Source organism: Danaus plexippus (assembly GCF_018135715.1).
Source record: "Danaus plexippus chromosome 13 unlocalized genomic scaffold, MEX_DaPlex mxdp_15, whole genome shotgun sequence".
In the NCBI taxonomy this organism is placed as follows: domain Eukaryota; kingdom Metazoa; phylum Arthropoda; class Insecta; order Lepidoptera; family Nymphalidae; genus Danaus; species Danaus plexippus.
In genome coordinates, this window is record NW_026869849.1 from 2,879,197 (window position 1) to 2,897,987 (window position 18,791).

Here is an 18,791-nt window from a genome sequence, read left to right on the forward strand (position 1 = left end):
TCAACAAGAAGACTATTATCTTACTTTATTTTCAAGAAGAAGAAGAATTTTTGAGCCCCTAGAGTTTATTTACAAATCTTTTTATAGTTTATTTAAAGTGGGACGGTTATGTATGTAACGATAGCGAATGTGTTTCTAAAACTAATAATTTTATAACCGCAAGTCTGAATTGCAGACCTATACCCAGATAAAGATTGTAGTGTAACTTTTAAATTTTGTTACGTTTTAATAATTAAAATGAAAAGTTATAAAATATATAATTTTATGACATAGCCTACTGAAAAAAATACAGTAAAAGTTAGTGCCAAGACAACTAGAAATATTTAGTCTGCCATCTTGGTTGTTTCGTCATATTGGATCGAAGACGATTTTACCTAACCATGAGACATAATCCAAAAAAAGTGGATGCAACATTTTCGGGTCAGTAATTTGAAATCTTCAATATTAATTTCATGATTCCACCCTAAACATTTAAATATACATACATACATTAACTGCAAGTTAAAAAAACTATTTAAAGACTCCTTCGTCTCAACCAATATAGATAGCATGTACCGGTTTTTCACATGTTTCACAGACTGACTGACTGACTGACTGACACTGACTGACTGACTGACTGCTATGAACGCCCAGAAAATAAAGATCTCCATCCCAGATAAAATTTTAAAATAAATATATAATTAATAATAATACGTACAATATGTACCCTTTAAAATATGTGTTATATATTTAAAAAAATTAAGATACCAGATAAGAAATAAAAGTATTCAATTTTCTTAATCTTTCAATGCACTCAAGTAAAATCCATAATTATTAGCTATAAGTATATATATTATTTAAATGGCTGACTTAGTCACCTTCAAACGAAATCTATATGCTTTAAAATAAACATAGTTTTTGTTTTAAATAATGACATTGATTGATTACTATATACTTAAGAATTTAAATGTAGTTATAATGTTTATGTCATAACATATTTTTCTATATATAAGTAATATTTATTTCTCAATATGATATCCTCTTCTGTCATTGTACACACAAATATAAAGTTGTGTAAATTTTAAGGCTACTACTTAATTTTGTTAATAAACCATTACAAAGGGATTTTTTTCATTATAAAGGGGGCAAATGATCAGACGGCTTACTTGATTAAGGTAGTACCGTCACCCATAGACATCTGCAACATAGTTTTTCGGATATTTTGCCACTCTTGATTGGGGAAGACGGAGAGGAAAGGGTGTGAAAAGGAAAAGGGAAGAGTCAACCGGCTCTCTCACTTATCGGAGGAAACGCAGCCATTTAAGTCTACTTCACGACGATCTTCTGTGAGAGAGTGGTACTTCCCCGGTCGAGACAGCCCATGTTTGAGCTGCAGCAATTTGACCATAGCTAGGCTCTACCACCTATTATTTGTTTATTCAAATTTTTCTACAGTATATTAAGCAAAAGAGAAAACAAAAGTTATGGGTATATAGTTTTGGTTTATGGACCTAGGTATTTATTAAAAATTTACTTCGGAGATTTCATTGACACTAGATAAATATATTTTTTCTTTTACATTTTATTCTTTAATAAAACAATAGCTGTTTTATTGCGTTCCACCTATAATACTTGGCCACTTGAATAATGGGACTTCTTTTTCTTCTGATTCTTTTCCCAATCTGATGCTATACCTACTGCTTGCATATCATGTTAAAAGTCACTAAAATTTAAGCTAACTATTTAATGTGCACGTTACGTATATATAACTAATAACTAACTAATAGGAAACTTCTTTAAATTTTGCGGAAATAAAAGTAAATAATTAGCAATTAAAGAATAAGAACATCATTAACAGAGTTACAATCTATAGATTGTACACCCTCTTTCTAAGACGATAACTTTCAAAGTTTATATTTTTATTTATATTATTAACAGTAATTGCATATATGAGCAACTATTGAATTAGTCTGATAATATTTGATCCAAACTGGACTCTAAAAATTATTGATTTGTGTCTGTTTCTTCACGTTATTGATGTAGATTTTCTGTCACACCTTGCGACTGCTGTTTAAAAGTAACTACCATATAAAAGTTGTTTTAAAGAAAGTTGGAAATCTCTGTTTAACAAAAACGACCTCAAAAGCTAGTCTAAAAAGAATAGCTTAAAATATGTTACAAGATCTGATGGAAAGAGGTTTTAATTATATTTATTTGATACTAGCCATAACCGCTACTTTGTCTGCATGGAATAGTGTTTTTGGGCAGTATTTTTTAATATGTCTTTAGGTTTATTTTCGATTATAATTGGTGTTAAAAACACTTTTCAGTAAGGCTTTTCTATGTAGTGTATACGGCATTAGATATATGTATACATCTAACATCATACGATCATTGGGCATCAAAACATACGGGTTGGAAGAATGCTAATACGAGACAGTCACATGTACTTAACGCTATATGTTTTCTCATGTATCTTCTATTTATACACAACGTTCCGTTACATTTTTATTTCATTTGTAGATATGATTATTAAGAGAATATTTTGTCGGAAAGATTTATTGTCATCGAATAATATTGTTTTGAGATATAAGTGGTTTTACAAAATCTTATTCTTGCTGTGCCGAGTTTTAATATCTGCGTAATGTTCGGTTTTATTATTTAAGTGTTTATAGTGATGATTTATAAGCATGTAAATATGATTTTTATACAAATTAATGTTAGTTATTCTATTATGAAGAGTAGTTAGTATGTACTTAATAGTATTTAAGGTAAACAAGGCTTTTATAGAAAACAATAACTAAGTTACAAAAAAAGTGGTTGCAATAATGGAAGATAGTGTTTGACAATTATCGAACACCTCTTACCATACTGCAAAACTTCAAGATATGGTTAATACTGGAGGCATACAGTATCAATCAATAAACACAGGAAGAAACGTAAAAAATCGTTAACTGAAGAAAACAACATGGTTAAAGTAATAAACCCCTTCTATTTGTCTTCCCACGAAAACAATTAGTTCAAAGTAATCGAATCATCTGAATAAATAATGAAAAGTGTAAATAATAAATTACAAAATGTTGTTTTTGTTAAAAAGAGGACTTAAAAATTTCACCCGAATAAATTGTGTGTCTTAAAATGTAGAACTTTTATTTTGGGTAAGGTAGGATCCTTGTTCTGTCTATAATAAAACTTTCGTCTATTTTTTACTAACAAAACCATTAGGCTGTTTTCCCCCCACATACAATATACGAATATATTCTCAGTTCAAAATTTTATAATGTGAACCCACCTTAATGGACTGGAATCTTTTAATATCTGTCCGTTCTAAAGCTAAAGTCAAGTGTCAACTTCATAATTTATAAAGACATTTGAAATAGAAGTGTTTGCATTTCGAAAAGGAATACTAGTTTTGTGATAAATTTATCGAATTATTATTTGAGAATTAAAATGGGTAAGGACGATACCTCAACGAAAAAACGACGTAAACTGACTACTACTTCATCGAGTGATAATAACACTAAGCAGACCCCAGTCGATATTTATAAGGTTAGTAACACGGCATTGTTTATTGTTTAAAAATATTCTTTAAAATATTTTTTAACAATTTAATAACTCTCAGAAAGTCGTCGAATTCGAAGAAGCTGAGGCGCAGTTACGTTCAGCGGATAAGGATGCAGCGTTGTTTAAAAAGATATGTCAAGATGTTCGCCAATTATTTGCCGAAATAGCAGAATTAAAAGAAAAAGCCACTGATGAGGTATTTTTAAACTTTGAATTTTGGTATGGACAAGTCATAGAGTTGAAAGTTTTTTCTTGCTATCATGAATATAGTTTATGTTTTTTAATATTTCATCACTAGCTTGTATATTTATCCCTTGTTTATTAGTGTAAGAAATTTTTGTTCAAATAGTAAAATGACGATGTAATATACATACTGAAACTACACACAAGAAATCACTTCAACAATAGAGGCTATTAGTTATCAGAATTAAAAAAGTTTTATTTTAATAAATTTTTAACAAATAGTTATGTCATAAATTTTCAGGCAAAAGAAAAAATCAATGTAAAAAGAGTAGAGGCATCATTGCATCTAGTAGCATTGAAAAAGTTAAACAGATTGGAAAAGGTTCGTACAAGAGCTGGAAGAGAGGCTCTGCACAAAGAAAAGCAGAGAGTTGATTCAACACATCTCCTCTTGCAAAATCTTCTCTATGAAGCTGATCATCTTAATAAAGAAGTGACAAAATGCTTACAATTTAAATCAAAAGATGAAGAAATAGAATTAATACCACTAGAAGAATTTTACAAGGAAGCACCAAGTGAAATCTCTCGGCCGGTAATTATAATGCCAAATTATATAGTTATAAAAGCTACTATTTCTCCCTAAAACATTATTTCTATTACTAATCATTTGTAGGTAAACATATTGTTTGTTTTTGTCTCATAGGAAGTAACAAAAGCAGATGAGCATCAACTTCAATTGGCAAGGCTTGAGTGGGAATTACGTCAGCGAAGGGAACTTGCTGGGGCCTGTAGTGAGTTGGTGGCTTCAAAGGAATGTGTGGCAGCAGCTATAGCTGCAGCACGATCGAGGCTGGATGCACTCTCACCGCATTTGAAAGATGTTCTGAAGGCTACAAAACCACTTCAAGAATGTCTAGCTCTTAGATTGGATGAAAAGAGAGATGAGACGAGAGCAGCATCACTTCTCCCACCTCCTTTATTTTTGCTCTACGCCAATGCCAGTGCATATTCTGATGCTCTTGGTGCTAGCAATGTTGTTGTTGGTGAGTTAAAATTGACATTATTTCTTTTGTCTAACTATTTTGTCAATATTAAATTTTTCTAAAAGTCCTATACTTTATATATCATGGAATGGATAGTGAAATAAATTACATATCTAATTTTTTATGTGAGACTACATACATATATAATAGGAATGTTAACCTCAAGAGCCACTACTGCAACAAGAGGATATTATATCGTGTAATCATTGTAAAGTTATTTCCAATTTCAACATATTTGGAATTTTCTTTGTGATTAAATCTAGTTAGGTTCTTGAGTTGGAAGTATGTTTTGTTATTTGAAGTAGGTTTACATGTTGTTTGGGTGTATTTTTATTTTTATTTATTTTAACTAATTTAAGGAATATCTGGAGATGAAGATGAAGCAAAAAGATTGGATCAGTTAAGCAATGTTGAAAGTGAACTTGTAGTATCAAACGATTCAGACTCTGACCAGGAAAATAACTATGAAGAACCAAGAGATAAGAAAAAGAGACACCACCGAGGTACAAAAATATCAAGAGAAGAGAAAGCCGAGGCCAAAAAGAAAGAAGTGCTTAAAAGACATCCTCTCAATGTTAAAGTTACTGTGAAAATACCAGACGGGACTGCATTGAATCTTATATTCTCATACATGGTTCATCTAAAAATTATTGTAGTCAAAAACACTCTGGACCTGTTTAAACCTATAACAGGAGTTTCAGCTGCCGATGTATTGAATGGAGACTGTATACTTAACGAACTTTACATTGGTGACAACGGCAATGACTCTCCACATCCAGCCACCACCTATTTACTTAATGCAGCTGGCATTGTGGAAGATTTTCACTATTTTATTCCTGAAGTTGGTAGACCTTACATATGGGCTCAGAGAATGTGCGGATTGGATTTCATGGCAGTAACAGGTGAAGAAAAAAAGTCCAATATTATTCAGCCCAGTCAAAGTCTCAGTGTTGTCAGTGTTGAAAATTTTATTTTTACTCTGAAGAAACGATTGAAATCGAGAGTGGAACTTATGAAAGAATTGCAAGATTTGGAAAGTGGTAAAATTATACCGGAAAAAGGTGTGGGATGTCCTTTGAGACTATCGGGTTCGTTGACCCAGTGGCAGTCAGTGGGATGGAATGAATATAGCCAATCGACTTCGACATCATTCCTGATATCGGAAGGCCAAGTGAATCCAGAGAATATGTTGTACCGCGCTATAATCACAAGACAATCAGCTAAGCTCGTAGCATTGGTTGCCGTGAGTAGTGATTATCCGAAAAAGGCACCGCTGTTTTCATTGACGTTACATTGGAACGGTACACACACCGCAGGAACAAACGATGACATAAGAGACATCGAGAGAATCATCAATACGAACTGGACTAATGATGGCAATAAGTCTACTCTCACCGCACAGATGACGAAGTTACTCACTTGTCTAGATATTCTCCTGGAGACCACAGGGTCATCAGAATTTCCTCCCGACAAAGTAATGTTCCAGTCAGTGAGAGGAAGAAATCGGATGAAACCTTACCGTTTTATAAAACAAGGTACAGGCGTGTTTGTACAATATTGAAATTGTCATCATCACTTAAGAACGAAATTATTTTAATAAATCCTCATTTGAATATAAATAGTTTTCGTTCGTATTTCTTTTATTCAAACAAAACGATACTTATTTGTTTCTATCGAATTAACTTGAGGTACAACACTTCAATGATCAAAATAATCATACAAAAAGTGAAATTAAAACAGTTGATATATATTACAACAGTCTTTATTTTTATTTGTGTATAGCATTGAACAATATCTTTGAAAATTAAACACATTATGGACATTATAATTTGGCAAACAAATGATTTATGTTTCGATTTAAAAAACACAAACTGCATTATTATACTATGTAATGGGAAATACTTAAAACAATTTGCAACTTAACCTAAAAATGCCGTATGGTTATTGGTCGATAATTAATGAGATCTCCATAGTATGTCAATATCGAGATAGTGCTTTCCTCGCCTTCACTTCGTTTAACACTCTACATATTAGTTAGTTACAGTAAGTTACATACCGTGGGAGCGACAAGCCGTAGAACATACAGTATGTATACAGTATACTATTATTTTTTACATTATTAAATTATGTTTTACAACTCTCTAGTGTGTAATTTGACTAAATGAATATTTTAAAACAATGTGCAGTGTCACATCTGTAATGTACTATATGTATTTGTAAAATTACAACCGTATCAGGGGAAGTAAGGTGTGTATATATATATAATTTCGTTCATCTCGAAGCGGTTCCTACATTACACTAAAATGTTCTAGGGGCCGCTACGTGTACTACTGCTTGCAAGTAAACCTCTACACATACATAAAAAAATATAAGTCACTATTGCAATCTCTGGATATATGGATCGCCGAGGGGCAGCGATCTCGTTCTATATGAATACTACATTTCTTGATATCGTACACTTATACCTTTTATACACTTTTTTAATAGTTTTATCACTGCAAGTCATTATCGATGAAACAAAATAAAATCACTTTTCGTGTCGCGACCTCCGTGTACTTATTTCTATGTACGTCTTATATCATTATGAGATCCCAGCCTCTAACTTAACGTCCATAATTTTCCGCGGCCCCTTGAGGCAGTTGAGCCGTCGCTGGACTGCGTCTCTATCTGTTGAATAAAATATATATATTACAACAAATTATAAACACAAATAGTTGATATTGAAGGTAGTTCCTTCCTGGTCTCTTATTATAAGGAATAAACAATGTAATGAGTCAATTTTTTCATTTTTGACATACATACATTGTTTATTTTAATATAATTTGTTATTTATTAAATATCCAGGGCAGAGAAACGTTTGTATAACGAACGTTTTAATTAAAATTTAAGTACTATCCACTCTAATGAACTTTCCTAGTTTGTTAATATATATAGAAAGGATTAGGGGCGTAAGTTTATTTCATTAGCCTTTGTACATACACTTGGAGAGCGTGGTGCGGTGGTGCGGATGTAGCGGATGTCTCTGGACCAGCGAGTGTAGCAACACCTGTGCCGACATGTAGCGACGTTCACACTCCTTCACGTCACCGAACAACTCCTCGATGGCTGCCATCTGACACTATAGACACACACATATATTAAGTAGAGAAATAATTTTTAAATAATAATATATAATAGTTAATAAATGTTGTCATAAAGAAACAATATGAGTTCGCTAAAAAATGACTTCTACCGCTTCCAATTTTCATTTCCACATTACGAAGTTTCAATTCTTCCGCGCGGAAGGACTCTACCGCACAATTTTTTTTCATAATATATTTTCTTTTTAAATTCAAATATAAGCTCACAATGGGTTCGACTTTAAACATATAATCATACGAATAAATGGACACGGAACAGCATTGTGTGAAAGCTGTATTAATAGTAATGTATCACATTTATATACAAGTCATATCATTTACCAATTCGATGGCGTGCTCGTAGAGTATTTTATCACAGACTGCTGGCGTGACGCCGGCCTCGTGGAGTCGGCGCGACTCGTTCACGATCCATTTGTACTTCCCGTTCATCAACGCCACAACTGAAACATTATTAGTTTTATTAATAAATCCTACTTACTACCCACAGAGTCAGACAGACTACGAGTTAATTATATTAACATTATACCACAGTAACATTTTACGATATATATATTAATAATAGGAGTAATTGCAATGACAATAATTATATAGTAGACGTGTACAGTACTTCTCTACAAATATATTCCGTACACATTCTTTATATATAAAAGGAAATTAAGCTGTCATTTAGTAGAACTTTAATTTTTGGCCGTTAGATTTGTCGATGATTTTAAAACCTTTATTTATTGAATATAAAGAAAACTCATTCCAGCTAACATCATCTTCATTTTTGAGAAAAATCCAAAAACATGAAACAATATCGTACAACTTCTATTAGGCATTATCAGTCGATAATCAACCTCAAATGTATTGCAATAAGGTTGCTAACCGTTCCTAACTTGCGGTGTGGGTTGTAGCGTCCGTGATCTGTAGTGTGCGGCGGCGAGCCTCAGCCCGGCGGCGAGCGCCTGCATCGCCTGGACCAGGAGACCGAGACGGACGCTCTCGTTACAGCGCTCTGGAACACATACACATACATACATCACGCGAATGTTAATACCGGAACAATGATATGTTACAATAGATACTATATAGATTGTTATTTGTGTGGTTATGTAAAGGGCATGTCCATTGATTAATAATTTTCATAACAACATACTCATTATTTAACTATTATTTTAAATCTGTTTATAAAATACTAAAATGGTGTAGTTGACATATCAGTACAAGATACAATGTTACCAGCACTATTATCGCAGTATTTATGAACTACATACAGGGTGTTCCAGGTTTTACGTTCATAAACCGAGGTCGCTTTGTATTAAAAAGTTAGATACTTGTTGTAATAGAGATGTTTTCCCTAAATCCTTATTAACTAAATGTTATATCATACCGTCTGAGGCGTCCATGAGAGCCGCCAGCGGAGCGCCGCAGGATAACGCCAGGTCGGACAGAAGTTCAGACAACATTAACACGAAGTTTAATTGAGAGAACACCTTACTATGTTCCTCCTGGAAGTAAACGAACAGTTTGGTAGTTTGGTTAAACATTTAAAGTGCTACAAACGAATAAAGACTGAAAAAATCAAAGACAGGATTTGTGTTTGCATCTCCAGGTGTATTATTTTCCAGTTGCTTTACTTTTGCTATATTATATAGACATATTATTTTACATAAGGACCGAAAACTCAGAAAGAAATGGTCATATCGAGACCGAGAAGATAAAACGAATTTGAAAGCTAATTTACTAGGTGGTTAAAATGGAAATTATATTTTAACATCAAAAATAAGACCGCAAAAAAAAAGATAATTCATTAAGATCGTAAAACCGTGATCAGGGTTGCTGAAAAGTAACCGAAACGTCGGGAGTACGTAGTTTTATACAAAAATAAAGCACGCGTAGTATATCCGAATAATATTAGTTACATTTATATGAATTCTCGCGAAAGTCTTAGATCTCCTTAAATTAACTTCAGGTTGGAAATTGTTATCACAGATACGACTACATATTTTTATTATTATTAGTGATAGTGTTTTACTAACAGCCAGTATAGTCTCCTCCTGTAGGTTCGGTATGTAGACGGGAGGGTCGTGGTGGAGCTTGAGACCCCGGAGGAGGACGTCCGGCAGGGCTCGCTTGGGGGACGACTCGCCGCTCGCCTTCAACGCCAGGGACACGGGCGGAGACGAACCTGCCCGACGAACATTGTAATAAGTTACTTAATTTAAGAAATTTAATACGTGTAGTTTTATTTGCGGAGTACTAGCGATATTGGATCTCATTAAATCAATTACTGGTCAGTCAATAATTTTCATACTAACAAAGAACAGTATCTCTTAGGTTTATATTATATTTTCAATCTAAATAATATTAATGTAACTATATATTTGTTATATATTTTATATTTATCTACCTGATCGTCTGAGCGGACTGGCGTTAGTTGGCGAGACCTGCCATAGTGATGGGGGAGGGGAACTCCCTGAAGCACTTCGTCGTCGAGTCGAAGGGGGAGTCCCCATAGTGAACGGAACCTAAATGTTATATGATATGGCCATTAAGAGAGTGACAAATAGAAAAACAAAATATATAATATAAACAAAAATCTTAGGATCAAAGTAATAAACACAAAATCGTAATTTAAATTATGTTAAAGGATTTCATAATAATGTAACGTTAATAATAATTCTAAATAACTCTTACAAAATCAGTTTCACTGATAAGAAAACACATAATTACTCTCACAGATAATACAAAAACTGAGTACAACAATGACATATAAATACAACACTATAATTACGGCTTATCTATTGTTGTATAATGTCTGGATGTTTTTTTTTTATTCACAATGGAGTCAATGTGATGACGTCATTATACCATTACTAGGTGAACTCACAGTTGGCGGAGATAGTGAGCCAATGTTCGTGTTTCGATTGTGGTTAGAACGCAGGACGTCTATGGGCTGTGATCGGGGCACGGACGACGGCGCGATCAGTGGATTCTGTATATAGATGTTGGTTAGCCTGGCATTCACTAACTACTATAGTTAGAACTACTTGTTTGATATATATTAATACATATGACGTTCTTATTATACTGGTGGTACATTAATATGAGGGTAGGTTGACAACAGGATATCATGGAGATATTATAACACTTATTTAGTAGCGGTTCGTTCATAATGAATGTTCATGTCACTTACGGTTGATATAATATACTTTTATTAATTGAAAAATGTCGTAAAATCCAACAGAGAAGGATATATATTTAGCTAATAAATTGTATGTATATGATGATGTGTTTGTTCCATACTCTAGCCTGTGTGGGCGCGTGTGTGTGAGCGGGTCCGGCGGCGGGGCTGCGGTCCGAGGGCGGAGGCGCGGGGAGAGCCAGGGACCGCGGACGGGGCGCAGCCTCGCTCGACCCGTTAGAGCAGGAGGAGCCATGCGACCCGTGTGATGTGTGCGATCCATCCGCCGAGCCGCTCTCCGCCTCTACAACCACGAAGTCCTCAGCCCCAGCCCACATTGTATCCGCGGAGTCAGCTGTAATAATTAAATAGATTCTTAACAAAATCAACACATCAGTAACTCACCAATGAGATACAGGGATATCTTTAATTTGTTCTGTCTTTAAATATAGTATACTATTACTTGTTCAATGTTTCATAGACCGAGCACTTCCCTTCTCCGTGTAATATATTTTGTATCTGTTATATAATATTCAATATGGCGTGCTACAGACAGCTGTCCGGAATTGTTATTGTTCCAACAATTTTAATGGTCGCTCATTTTAAAAATACTTTCAACATTCTCTTTGTCCTCTGACGTTTGTGCTGTTTATATTTTTGTAAATAAGAATAAAATTAACACTCTTTACGTCGACTTGATGAGGACATTATTACGTTGCTTCAATAGTTTTTCTTGTGACGACATATTTGTTTCTTGTAAGCTACTTTAAATAGATATTTTGTAATATTAAAATTTACTTTACTCTGATAAAGTAACAGACGTTTAATGTTTTTTGATCACAAAATGAATTTTAAGTCTAGTAGTATTTCTTTAATTAAGCAATGAATTCAACTTTTTTAAAAACATTTTAAATGTATATTTTATCGCCTCCAGTATGGGACGTATAACGTAATTGGCAAAGCGACTGGGCTGCAATATCGAGATAGTTAGTAGGTTCGAAACCGCTAGTGACGATAGATTTGTAATTTTTTTTTTATCCAAGTCTAACTACATGTTGCTTATTTGTTAAACATGATATGGTAATATTTTAATAGTAATAATAGTTAACGCGTTCATAACATTTCTAAAATTCCCAACCTGATGAAGTTGGCTGTTTTTTGGTTGTCTGAGGGACGGGTTGCGGTTGCTGTCTGGTTTCGGCCGCGGGCTGCGCCCCAGATAGAACTCCGATCTGAGGCAGCGTCGGTTGAGACATAGGAGCTCGGGCCACTGAAGTAGTGGGTAACATACTGCTCGAACTTGTCTCTGAAACATGACGTCACATATAATATATATATATATATATACATATATTAATTTGACGCTTCTTATAATACTAACGTGCTAATATACAGCTGCATGTGTAAGCATTTTTTATCATTTTCATATATAATATTGCTTTATACACTCAAGGTAAGTATGGAACAAAATACGCTTATATCTGGATGCTGCGACAAGTGCATTGACATATATCGTCAAGGAATTGTTCGTCCTTTTATACGTTTGACTTAAACACATTTATTTTATATACATATATGGAGTTGTTACCGAGATACGCACGGGTTTGATGTTTTTAAATGAAACTACAGTGGACCTCCAGTAATCCCAAGTGATCTACTATATATTATTGAATATTATTTTATGTACCTTCACTAATGTGTTTGTACATATTATAACTCATATTCATCACCACTACTACGCGTAGACACGTGTGGTAATGTTTTGATTCTGATTGCCTAGTTTTAATTCGTCTGTTATATGATGAAAATAGTTGATATGCTTATTTGTCCGTCGGAGTACATACATACGACTTATTGAATCTTATCAATCTTTTTTAAAAATAATATCGAGACAGTAGCGCTCTTAGACTATAATCATTCAATAGTCCGACATCAAAATGTTTAGCGAATTATCGTAGGTCCACTGTATATAAAGTTGTAATTTGTGCATTCCATGAAGCATATAATTTTTATAGGCCAGGATAGTTTTCGTTTAAAAATTTTAATGACTATGAGACGAATCGGTCGAAAACACGCTAGAACCGTAAATAAACTCACTTAATACATAAGTGAAGCGCTCGCTCTGTTCAATGTAGTAGATAACATGACAACGATATATGACTCTATCGATATTTTTTTTATTTATCAAGATAATACAATGCAGGTCAAGATCATACGGCACACGATTGAAAAATAAATCATCTTAAAAACTGAATCCTCTGTACCAAGCTTCAACAGAACCCGTATATAGTTACTCAAGCCATGCTATCAAGCGTTATGTTAATTTTTATATGCGACACCGCTCTTTCATCACATCAGCCCACCCCATGCATGAAGCTTATATAGAAAGTTATACCCTGACTGTCCCATGACTCTTCTAGTATACAGCCTATATCGCAGTCCAATATGTCAGGCAGATCCGTGTCCAAACCTGAACAAGTATCAACCTTAACCAGATACACATAAGGTCGTGTGTTCAGTTCGATTGCTTGTGGACTGTATGTTTTGCAAGCTGTATATTTTAATATCATTGTGGATATTTCATTGGTATAATTCTTTGATATTTCTCACTAGTCATTGTTAGTAATATTCGTGATGAAGTAACTGTCACTGATGTAATTGTATAGGATCAGAGTGAGTATAATTGTAAGGTCAGTACCCTAACAGGAAATTATATTAAAAGTTATAGTTTTTTGTGGAATGACATCACTTTAGACAGAAAAAGGTCTGAACATTTTTTGTTAACAATTTTTTTTTCACGATTTACATTTGAAGTACTCGATAATTAATATTATTTTATATATATAACAAGACTTTTTTTTAGGTTTGCTTAAACACAAAAACGTTGAACAGATTCTTGTAATAATATTGTTTTTCATATACAGATGTGATTACAAAAAAGTATTTAAATAAAAAACAGACGGTAGGAAAAAATATAACGACTTTTTAAATGTGATTTATAATTGACATTATATTAAATAGTTAAGTCAATCTTTATATAATTCTCACGGAATTTTCCATTGCTCTAATGATACACGACGCTTTGGAACTACACGGTAGGTACACAAGGTCCAGTAATAGAACATTTGGTATAATTTAGATCTTGAGTGACTTGACAAAAGATCAAATCAATTGCCCTTAAAGGTCGTCTTAAAATATTATATAATGTTCAAACGATAAACTTTCATACAACTCTGTTTCTGAATATAAAACCATGATTTTGCATTAAAAAAATATACTAGAAATATATAACATGCATCATATGTAAGGGTATTTTCCAATAATTAACTCCCTAATTACAGTGTCGATAACTTTCTAAACAAATGATACTGGCAGAGAATAGAGATTGCCATATTGACAAATAAAAATCTAATTTCCTATAATAACAATTAAAATTTTCGAATTTAGAACATTTTGTTTCCATATTAAAAAATAAACCGTATGAAGAAACGTTAACAAAAATAACAGCAATATTGTAACATGTGATAAAGTTTAAAAATGGAATTCATGATTTTTTAAAATGTATATTTTACAAGAAATTGTGACAGATGTCGAAAGCAGATACAATAGAAGTAAATGAATCACTCGGACATGATGTCGTTCAAAGTTACTTTGGTGAGCTATTTAGTGTATTTATTTACAAATGAATATAAACTCTATGACGTATATAATAAGCATCAAACTACTACATACAACGTTCCCCTAACCGTGTTAAGCGTTTCGCATATTAATCGAAGTGAATCACTATGTAATTAATTTTAATTTAGATTAACTTTAAATGTCAGAGAAAACTTGTTATAAATGAAATGAAAATATAATATATTATCGTTTCTAAGAACGTTTTTATAAGGAAAACGCTGCACTGGGACAGATTACATTTTATCTTATGTATATATGTATATCATTAAATTTATAATGTACTGTGTGTCAGAAAAATATATATTATTATGAAATGGTAAGTCCCAGCGGAATATTATTAAAGACCAAAGAACCAGGGTCAATAATTAAATTTGATTAAACTCACTAGTTATGGACGTGGTCCTCGGCCGCTGAAGGAACGGATGGTTGAAGAACACCTCAAACGGCATCCTCTCCCTAGAATTCCGACGCAGGAGACCGATCAGAAGGTTGCAGAGCTCGGGGCTTGTACCGGACGGCATTCTGGAATAGCATCGAAACATCTAGAATAAACCTTCATAGAGAAATTAATCATAAGATATGTACTAACGAAACGCGTTCGAAATTCAAATCATTGTTCATAAGATTTGGATTTGTGAGAAACGTTCGAAATTCATTTGTGTCACAACACAACAATTGTTTTATTTGTTATATATTTTTTATTGCTTATGTTTATTTAGTATGGAGAATAACATGTTATAATATGGTAATAACTATTATAGAATGATGTCATTATTGCACGCTTGTGCGTTTAAATATATTTATTAGATATAGTTGGCATAAAAAGTTATTGTGTTTCTGCTACGTTTTACTTTCATGACTAATCTGTTACTTTAGTCCAAGTTTCTTCTGCATGTGTATTCGAAATTTGAATGTTAAGACGACGTCTAATCATGATACCTACTGCAAAAAAGTAATTTAACTTGAAAAATATAATTAAACAATACTAGATATTAAATTTCTTTTTGTAAAGTTAAGTATATTATTATAGAAGTTCGTTCATAGCGCATTAATACAACGACAGTAGTTATCTTAAAAGTCAACAATTTATATATAATCTGTTGCATATAAACAATAATATTATCATACATAGCGAAAAACGGCTGGCATTAGTCAAAGCATTTCACAGTTATAGCGCGTGATTCTAATTTAGAAAGCTTCAAATGTTGATGTTTATACATGAGAGGGAACGCTGGAAGGTATAGCTATATTAATCTGAGATGCTGCACGTCCAGAACAAACAAACACACGACGTGCTGGAGGATGTTTATGACCTGGATATATATCTATATATAGATTAATTTTGATATACATATGATTAACGTGTAACTCTAATAAAATCTCATAATACATATATCACACTGAACAATACACGAGGCCGGAATTACGGACAAGAGTTTAAAAAAAATACGTTCTTTGATGAAATCTATTTTGTTATCGTATTAATATCGTTCGTTTGTCAGGCTGTAACTACAAAAAAACTATTTGATTTATGTTTTAAAAATTGGCAGGTAGTAACAGCTTAATTTTTTTAAATAATACATATATATTAATTTTGTATATGAATGAAAAGCTTTTTTCATCTAATGGATCTTAATTTCAACATCCATACATAATATCATACATCAGTCTCTCTCGCATCCAACGTATATACTAACGCCGTCCTTCTCTTACAGAGCGTTACAGTTTTCATAGTATATGTGGGACACGGTCGCTACACAGAACGAGGAAGCTACTAAATTCTGACCACTTCACAAGCGACCTTGATATAACTACGCAGTTCTGTTTATTTAGGAGAAAAAAACTAATAAAAAAAGACGCCATTTTGCTGAAAGTACAATAAATATTGATATTATTTACTATATAATGCATAGTCCTCGTTCGTATGACCTCGATAGCATAGACAATGAGATACGAGCTTTTGTTGCAACAGATATAATTTGTGGTTGTAGTTGATTCAAAGGAACAATCTGTATGATTTAAAAAACTAACTTCTAAATAATATCAATATAAGTGGTGATAAATTTATATCTCATATCATATTATCGCTTTTATTTCGTCCAACGCGTGTATAAAAATGTATCGTATATTATGTGGGAGTTTACTGGAATAATCCTTAAGGCACTCGATCAAATATTCATTAACAGGAATACTTAAATATATTTTCTTCATACAGACATTAATTTTAACACAGAATATACATGTTTTGTATATAATGCAGTAGTAATACCACTTTTATTTCGATTTCAGCTATTTTAATTTAACATATATGTATATGATTTTAAAAAGCCACAGATTAACAATTCTGGTATTAAATTTAATCATAATATCAACTAAATCAATCCAGATGTATATTTTTTGTTGTTGATGCTGTTGTATTATTTATATAATCTGTGGACCAGTTATTTACAAGCACCATAAAGGTACTAATGACACCACGTATAAATCGTTCGACATTTATTTCCCCGTACCTTATACAGATCATTATTTGATACTGTTAGTTATGTGAGAACAAATCTATTGTGTGTTAGAGTAATTATAATGGGTTCAATATTTCTAAAAAAAACAGTACTGGAAGTACTTATGTATATTTATATATAGGTATAAATATAATTTTCTGTATATGTGCATGTCACTGAACTCTTCTTAAACGGCTGGACCGATTTGAATGATTATTTTTTGTATGCATTTGGTTGAATCCTCAGATGTTTTAGATTCACAAATCATCCCGGCAGATGGCCTTGCTGTCGGTATCTAAGTTATTTAAAATGTAGAAGCTGCAACGCCGGCTACTATATATTATTATATATGTCTCTCTGAGCTCACCATGACGTTCAAACAGACGGAGTCATGGACATAAGTTAGTATACCATATATACATATAATTTACTCACTTTGGCTGTAAATCCACACTGTTCTCGTAGAATGCCTTAAGTTCGTGGGGCGTGGTCGCCTGGAAAGGCGCCTTACCAGTCAGGCACTGATACACTATGGTACCTAAACTCCATAGATCAGCTTTGGCGTCGTACTTCAGAGACATTATCACTTCAGGCGCCTTTAAAAAAATACGATATACATGAAATTCTTCTGTGTGAACAAACTATGTAAATATATTTTTTTTCTTAAGTGAAATATTTTATTATTCAAAATAGGGTCCGGACGTGTATTCGTTTCAAGAGTCCTTCAAACATTTTATCAAACACAGCCTATTTTTTCTGTTGTAAGTATTGATAGGCTTTAGAAATAAGAACTATCAAACCGTTCAAATAGTTATTTCATTGATAATTAGTATAGTAATATTATAATGAACACAATTACCATATACATAGGTGATCCGCAGAGTGTCACTGCCATGTTACCTTCTTCTAGGAACCTTGCGAAACCGAAATCCGCTGTGCAAAATACATGAACAATTATAACATAATGTACATATATCATTATAAATATATATTAACATTTATTGCAATTCTCTTTTATATTATAATAGCTGTAGAAAACTTCTTCGTAATCGGTTAAATAGTTTGTCTTTAACCGCAACTTTAATCGTAATATATTTTTTAATTAAATATCATTTTAGTAGAAAACAAATTAACACACACAACAATACAGATATAGAACACTTTTTTTGATTGTGAGAATTTAAAAGAAAACTTTTCTATGGGATACAATCAAGCCAAACATCTACAAATAACAGCGAGCGATACATTGTCTATATATAGAATGAGACACGATTATATACAGAATTACTATATATAAAACAAAAACAACGTTGGAACTGTTTCTTAGATTTTAGACACAAATATTTTCTATGTTGCATGCTGCATTCAAATTTCTGTTACATGCATAGATTTAACCAGCCGTTTTTGAATATATTACACTAGCGAAAATTTCATCTCGTCTTCTAAAATGTAATCGAAAAGTCGAGTAAAATTTATAAAAATGAAAAAAGTGAGCCAAACCAAGCGAGAACCATAGTCTATAGTGTTATTGAAATGTGTA

At 32.7% G+C, this 18,791-nt stretch overlaps 2 protein-coding genes across 4 annotated transcripts in view; one reads left to right on the top strand and one right to left on the bottom strand.

The window, feature by feature from the left end:
• The first annotated feature begins 3,334 nt into the window (after positions 1-3,334).
• On the top strand, positions 3,335-6,388 carry LOC116770387 (THO complex subunit 5 homolog). Its single transcript, XM_032661842.2, has 5 exons — positions 3,335-3,528; positions 3,602-3,739; positions 4,028-4,318; positions 4,430-4,769; positions 5,129-6,388. The coding sequence occupies exons 1-5, from the start codon at positions 3,430-3,432 to the stop codon at positions 6,328-6,330; spliced, it is 2,070 nt and encodes a 689-aa protein (XP_032517733.2). The 5' UTR covers positions 3,335-3,429; the 3' UTR covers positions 6,331-6,388.
• A 127-nt stretch (positions 6,389-6,515) lies between these two features.
• Positions 6,516-18,791, bottom strand: part of LOC116770386 (serine/threonine-protein kinase unc-51) — a 29,124-nt gene continuing 16,848 nt past the window's right edge. Inside the window, exons 4-17 of one of the 3 annotated variants that reach the window (XM_032661838.2) lie at positions 18,111-18,184; positions 17,687-17,847; positions 15,139-15,275; positions 13,471-13,545; positions 12,214-12,381; positions 11,198-11,430; positions 10,782-10,886; positions 10,302-10,419; positions 9,931-10,079; positions 9,282-9,399; positions 8,778-8,906; positions 8,231-8,349; positions 7,749-7,887; positions 6,516-7,436 (exon numbers count right to left, since the gene is read on the bottom strand). In XM_032661838.2, coding sequence (XP_032517729.1) covers positions 7,351-7,436; positions 7,749-7,887; positions 8,231-8,349; positions 8,778-8,906; positions 9,282-9,399; positions 9,931-10,079; positions 10,302-10,419; positions 10,782-10,886; positions 11,198-11,430; positions 12,214-12,381; positions 13,471-13,545; positions 15,139-15,275; positions 17,687-17,847; positions 18,111-18,184 — 1,811 coding nt within the window. In that variant the 3' untranslated portion in view covers positions 6,516-7,350. The remainder of the gene's footprint in view (positions 7,437-7,748; positions 7,888-8,230; positions 8,350-8,777; positions 8,907-9,281; positions 9,400-9,930; positions 10,080-10,301; positions 10,420-10,781; positions 10,887-11,197; positions 11,431-12,213; positions 12,382-13,470; positions 13,546-15,138; positions 15,276-17,686; positions 17,848-18,110; positions 18,185-18,791) is intronic. The other 2 variants (XM_032661839.2, XM_032661840.2) reach the window with 2 other exon arrangements.

What these genes read in the sequence shown, in the direction of transcription:
- LOC116770387 (XM_032661842.2), top strand. Translation starts at nt 3,430, where the DNA reads ATGGGTAAGGACGATACCTCAACGAAAAAACGACGTAAACTGACTACT. An exon ending in CCCCAGTCGATATTTATAAG is followed by an intron (nt 3,529 to 3,601) that starts GTTAGTAACACG and finishes AATAACTCTCAG; the next exon opens with AAAGTCGTCGAATTCGAAGA. An exon ending in CAAGTGAAATCTCTCGGCCG is followed by an intron (nt 4,319 to 4,429) that starts GTAATTATAATG and finishes TTTGTCTCATAG; the next exon opens with GAAGTAACAAAAGCAGATGA.